This window comes from Sycon ciliatum, chromosome 1, assembly GCF_964019385.1.
Source record: "Sycon ciliatum chromosome 1, ocSycCili1.1, whole genome shotgun sequence".
Classification (NCBI taxonomy): domain Eukaryota; kingdom Metazoa; phylum Porifera; class Calcarea; order Leucosolenida; family Sycettidae; genus Sycon; species Sycon ciliatum.
Window position 1 is genome coordinate 25,223,975 of NC_088643.1, and position 4,238 is coordinate 25,228,212.

Consider the following 4,238-nt stretch of genomic DNA (forward strand, 5'->3'; position numbering starts at 1 on the left):
CTAGTATGGCTGTAAAAACAGTCTATATGACAATATTCAGTCAGCCATAATGGATGCCTCCGCAGCGACCACAGCTGCAGATGACGCGACAGGAGCATGGGCAGAAAACATGGATCGGCTACCACGCACACACATTACACTGGCCCGTATTAGCGCTACGCTAAGACGACACCGGATGAACGCCATGGTGAGGGAGTAGGACTCACCGGTCTTCTCTGCAAGCAACACAGCAATTCTCTTGTACAGAGCTGACACACACTTGCTCATGCCGCCAGTCGTAGAGAACACGGCCGGGACAAACGAGGCATGCTCTACATCACGCAAGCGCTGTTCGTACGAACGCTTCTTTGCCTTCTCATGGCGGGTGTAGGCTGCGGAGACGGAGGAGGAGCGATTTGAGGGCGCAAATGGGTTGAAAACCCTGACATCAATATATGTGCGTTCAAATCGTCCTCCCCATATCCCGTTAGCGGCCACGTCCAATCTGGCAGCATCGGCACGAATGGCAGTGCGAAGAGACAGCTGCTCACCCGACAGAGGCTCGAGGTGCGGCTCAACGGAGACATTGGTAGCTACTCTCTTCAGAAGGCCAGCTGTCACATCTCGAATTTCATTGTGGCGAATACTGGGGTACCCACCCGTTGGACAGCTCAAGGCATGGGCGATGGTGAACTGGCTCCCACAAGAGCACGCAGACGGCATGTGCGGTAGTCTCCAGTTGTAGCGGAGATGTAAACCATCCCGAAACTCCGCCTTCGCCATAGCAAAGCCATGGCGTTTCAGGGGTCGGCACGTCAACCACCCTGAGGCTCCCTCCTCCGCTGCAAGCTCAACTGTGCGCTGTTGGTCTGCACTCAGTGAAGAGCATACAGTTGCAGCGTGGGTTCGGAGAGCGTTGCGAGCTGACGTCTGAACTGCCTTCTTGGCTGCTTGTCCATCACAGATAGCATCGCCAAGCACCAAGCGGCATCACTGGCTTGGGTACAAATAGGAGTTGCCTGAGCAGAATCAAAACCATGTGCAGGTCAAACGGGCGAATTTGGGTGCGGTTCGAAGACGAGGACGGACTGAGTGATGTACCGAGTGATCCAACAGCTGAAGGTTGGCGAACTACGGTCTTGTACTCGTAGGATCCATGAGTGTGAGAAAATCTAGTCGACATGGCGAGATCATCGAGAGCAGCAAAAACCCAAACTACACACATGGAATTTTTCAAATATGATCAGCGAGAGCAGCAGAAAACAAAAATACAAACATGAAAAATATTCAAATTTGCGCTCCCAAGCAGGAAAGAGCCGAAAATGTATTTTCGGAAAACCATGCACTTTCGCCACCACATTTCCGAAAGTTCGACCACTTTTTCGACTCCTGCCGCCACATTCCGAAAATAATTCCGAAATTCGAAATGCAAAACCTCCCTAATGTGAGTAATGTCTCTCAGAGACAGGGCACTATTCAAGCGAGTACGGTGTGCCCTATTCACGAGTTTTAGTTTTGCTTCCCCGACTGATGCTTTGAAATTTGAAGTTCTCCCAATCCTTTAAAAATTAATCACTTTCTTTCACCTGAGGCACTACGTTCCAGAAACTGACCACGGTTGGTCCCCTGGGGGAGGGAAAAAGATCCAAGTGCCATCAGTATGCGTGGCACATGTTGTGAAGCTGCCTTTGGAGTGAAAAACCTGTCAGTGCCTTCTAGGTTCATAGCTCAGATGGTTAGAGCTTTCCTCATGACAAGCAAGGTCCCAGGTTCGAGTCCTTTTCGGTCTGGCATTTTTTCTCTTTTCCGGCAGTTCGCTTCCCCGACTGATCCTTTGAAATTTCTTATTTTGTTACGGATTTCCCAACAATGTCCTTCGGTCCTTCCCCCACTGTATGATTGACACCTGGAATTGCCTCCCAGCCTCTATCCTCAGTGCTCGCCCCTCCCAGAAGTCGATGCAGACCTTCTTATGACCACCTGAGGCAGTCTGACTGGGACTGGGCAACCGACCGCCTCTAGCCTTCTCCGGGATTATGCCCCTGCTTCTCCCATCCCAAGCCTAATTGTCGCCAATCCTGAGTAGCCAATCTCCACTGCTACCCTATTGCACCCTTCATTTGACACTCTCCTTTCACTCCTATTATCTGTTTGATTATTTGCTATTTTCTGTTGTGTTCCGAAATTAGATCCTCTCCTTCGTTCTAAATCTTCCATTTTCTCCCTTGCTTTTTTCCCCTCATGCTTATGCTTCCCTCCCTAATTTGGTGCGCCTACCATGTGAAGATGCCGAGACCTCTCGTCGGTTGAGCATGGCAAGCCCCACCAGCACCATCTCACTCCATGCTATCCCCATGTGCCTGCCGGTGAGTTGTGTATTTTGTAAAAAAAAATTAAATTAAATTAAATGAGACTTTGTGAGAGCATGAAACACAGCAGGCGATCCGGCCTGGCGACAAGATGGAGGCAGCGCATTCTATCTGTCGACACCGGTATTATTATTATGTCATCATGTCGTGAGGAAATGGGGTAGGTCACAGTCTAGAGGTAAAACGATTACCCCCCCCCCCCCCCCCTACGGTGAGCACAGAGCGCGGTTCAAGGTGCATGCAGGTCGAATACCAATCCACGCCACGCAATATTCATGACATCGAAACATGATTGATCCTTATTTTATTCACCGTGGTTGGTTAACACCCACATCTCCCGTACTGGCTGATTTTCTTTTCATGCTATGAGGTGTTGTCTATAATAATAATAATAATAATAATAATAATAATAATAATAATAATAATAATAATAATAATAATAATAATAATAATAATAATAATCCACAATGTGAAGCAGGGGCAGCTACAGCCATGTACTCACGACTGCTGCAACATTCTGAGGCCCGGGATTAGTGCCAGTTCAGCACCACACTGAACGAAAGCGGCCGCCATGCATGGGTGACCTATACAATGTACTAATGATATTGGTGCAGTGATTAGCAATCATAACATGCCATACTAGTACTCGCCGACTGTAACTCAGTTTGGGGCTACATGCACTAATACTGCAGCTGTCTGGCAATTAGGGGTGAAACGGTTCAGGTAAGGAACCGGTTTTAGAACCGCCAGCTGAAAAGAATCGGGTACCCGTTCCGTCAAATTTCGAACCGAAACTCGAAAAAATTTCGTTCTCGTACAAATACATGTACACGTGAAGTCTACTCAAGATTGAAATGTCTTATCTTATGATCACCGCTCTTCCCAAGTGTTCTCCTGGTCATTATCTTCTTCGCACATGGACTCTCCGATGTCTCGTGCTTGCTCCTAAAAATGTTTTCTAAAAAATAATTGTCACGAACCCATTTTGTCGGTCTGAAGAAAAGAGTGCATAGAACCGATACCCGAACCGTGGGAAATTATGCTGGCATTAGGGTACCCGAACATGAAAAACATGGAACCGTTTCACCCCTACTGGCAATACACTGGTATCAGCGTGTTTAGCAGAGATTTATCCAGTCTACGACATGCGTTCCCGTCTTTTAAAATTTTCTTTTGTGTTCATCTGTAGTGTGTCTTGTGCGTGCTTGTGGGCTCCACAACACATCCTCTTCAAACTACACTGGTCTAGAGTAGAATACAGACTGAGTGAGCGTGATGCAAAGACCACGCACGCCTTTGCTGGCTTTATAGCACCGATTACACGTATCTGCAAGAACTGCGGTGGACAGTCGTAAAACCGACTTTCCACTTTCCACTTGCCGCTGAGTGCGAGTGAAGCTAACGCCGGTATACCACCGGTTAAATCAAATTATTAAAAACTAAAAAAATCCCGAAAACAACAAACCAGCAACTACAACTTCTACTTACCTCCGGAGTTGCTGACTGCCACGCTTTGTGAACGAAGTAATGCACTCGACCCATCACAAGCCAGGAAGTGCACAACCAGAAACTTCATCAGCAGCAGAACTGGCAGCTGCGGGTGACTGATTGTGCAGCGATACCGCATGATTAACTGCGCTCATCGGAAACGTCCGCAACCAAAATCCGGGCTGGGAATCCTGTGTCCAAAATTTATAGGTGGTAGGTATGCCGCTGCTAAGCCATTATAATTTATATGGGTGGCAAGTAAATATGCCAGCTACTACTGGTCTGTCCTCTCCGCAAGAAGAGTGTGAGAGGAAAGCTTGAATAAGATCATCAAGCAAGGAAAAGAATACAACAAACACCACTGTTATATCACCAGCATTTGCTGGGTGACGATACTCGACG

At 47.7% G+C, this 4,238-nt stretch overlaps 1 protein-coding gene across 1 annotated transcript in view; it reads right to left on the reverse strand.

Moving 5' to 3' along the window:
• Window positions 1-4,238, reverse strand: part of LOC135819833 (uncharacterized) — a 12,267-nt gene extending 8,029 nt beyond the window's left edge. Inside the window, exon 1 of the mRNA XM_065333121.1 lies at window positions 3,837-4,238. Coding sequence (XP_065189193.1) covers window positions 3,837-3,975 — 139 coding nt within the window. The 5' untranslated portion in view covers window positions 3,976-4,238. The remainder of the gene's footprint in view (window positions 1-3,836) is intronic.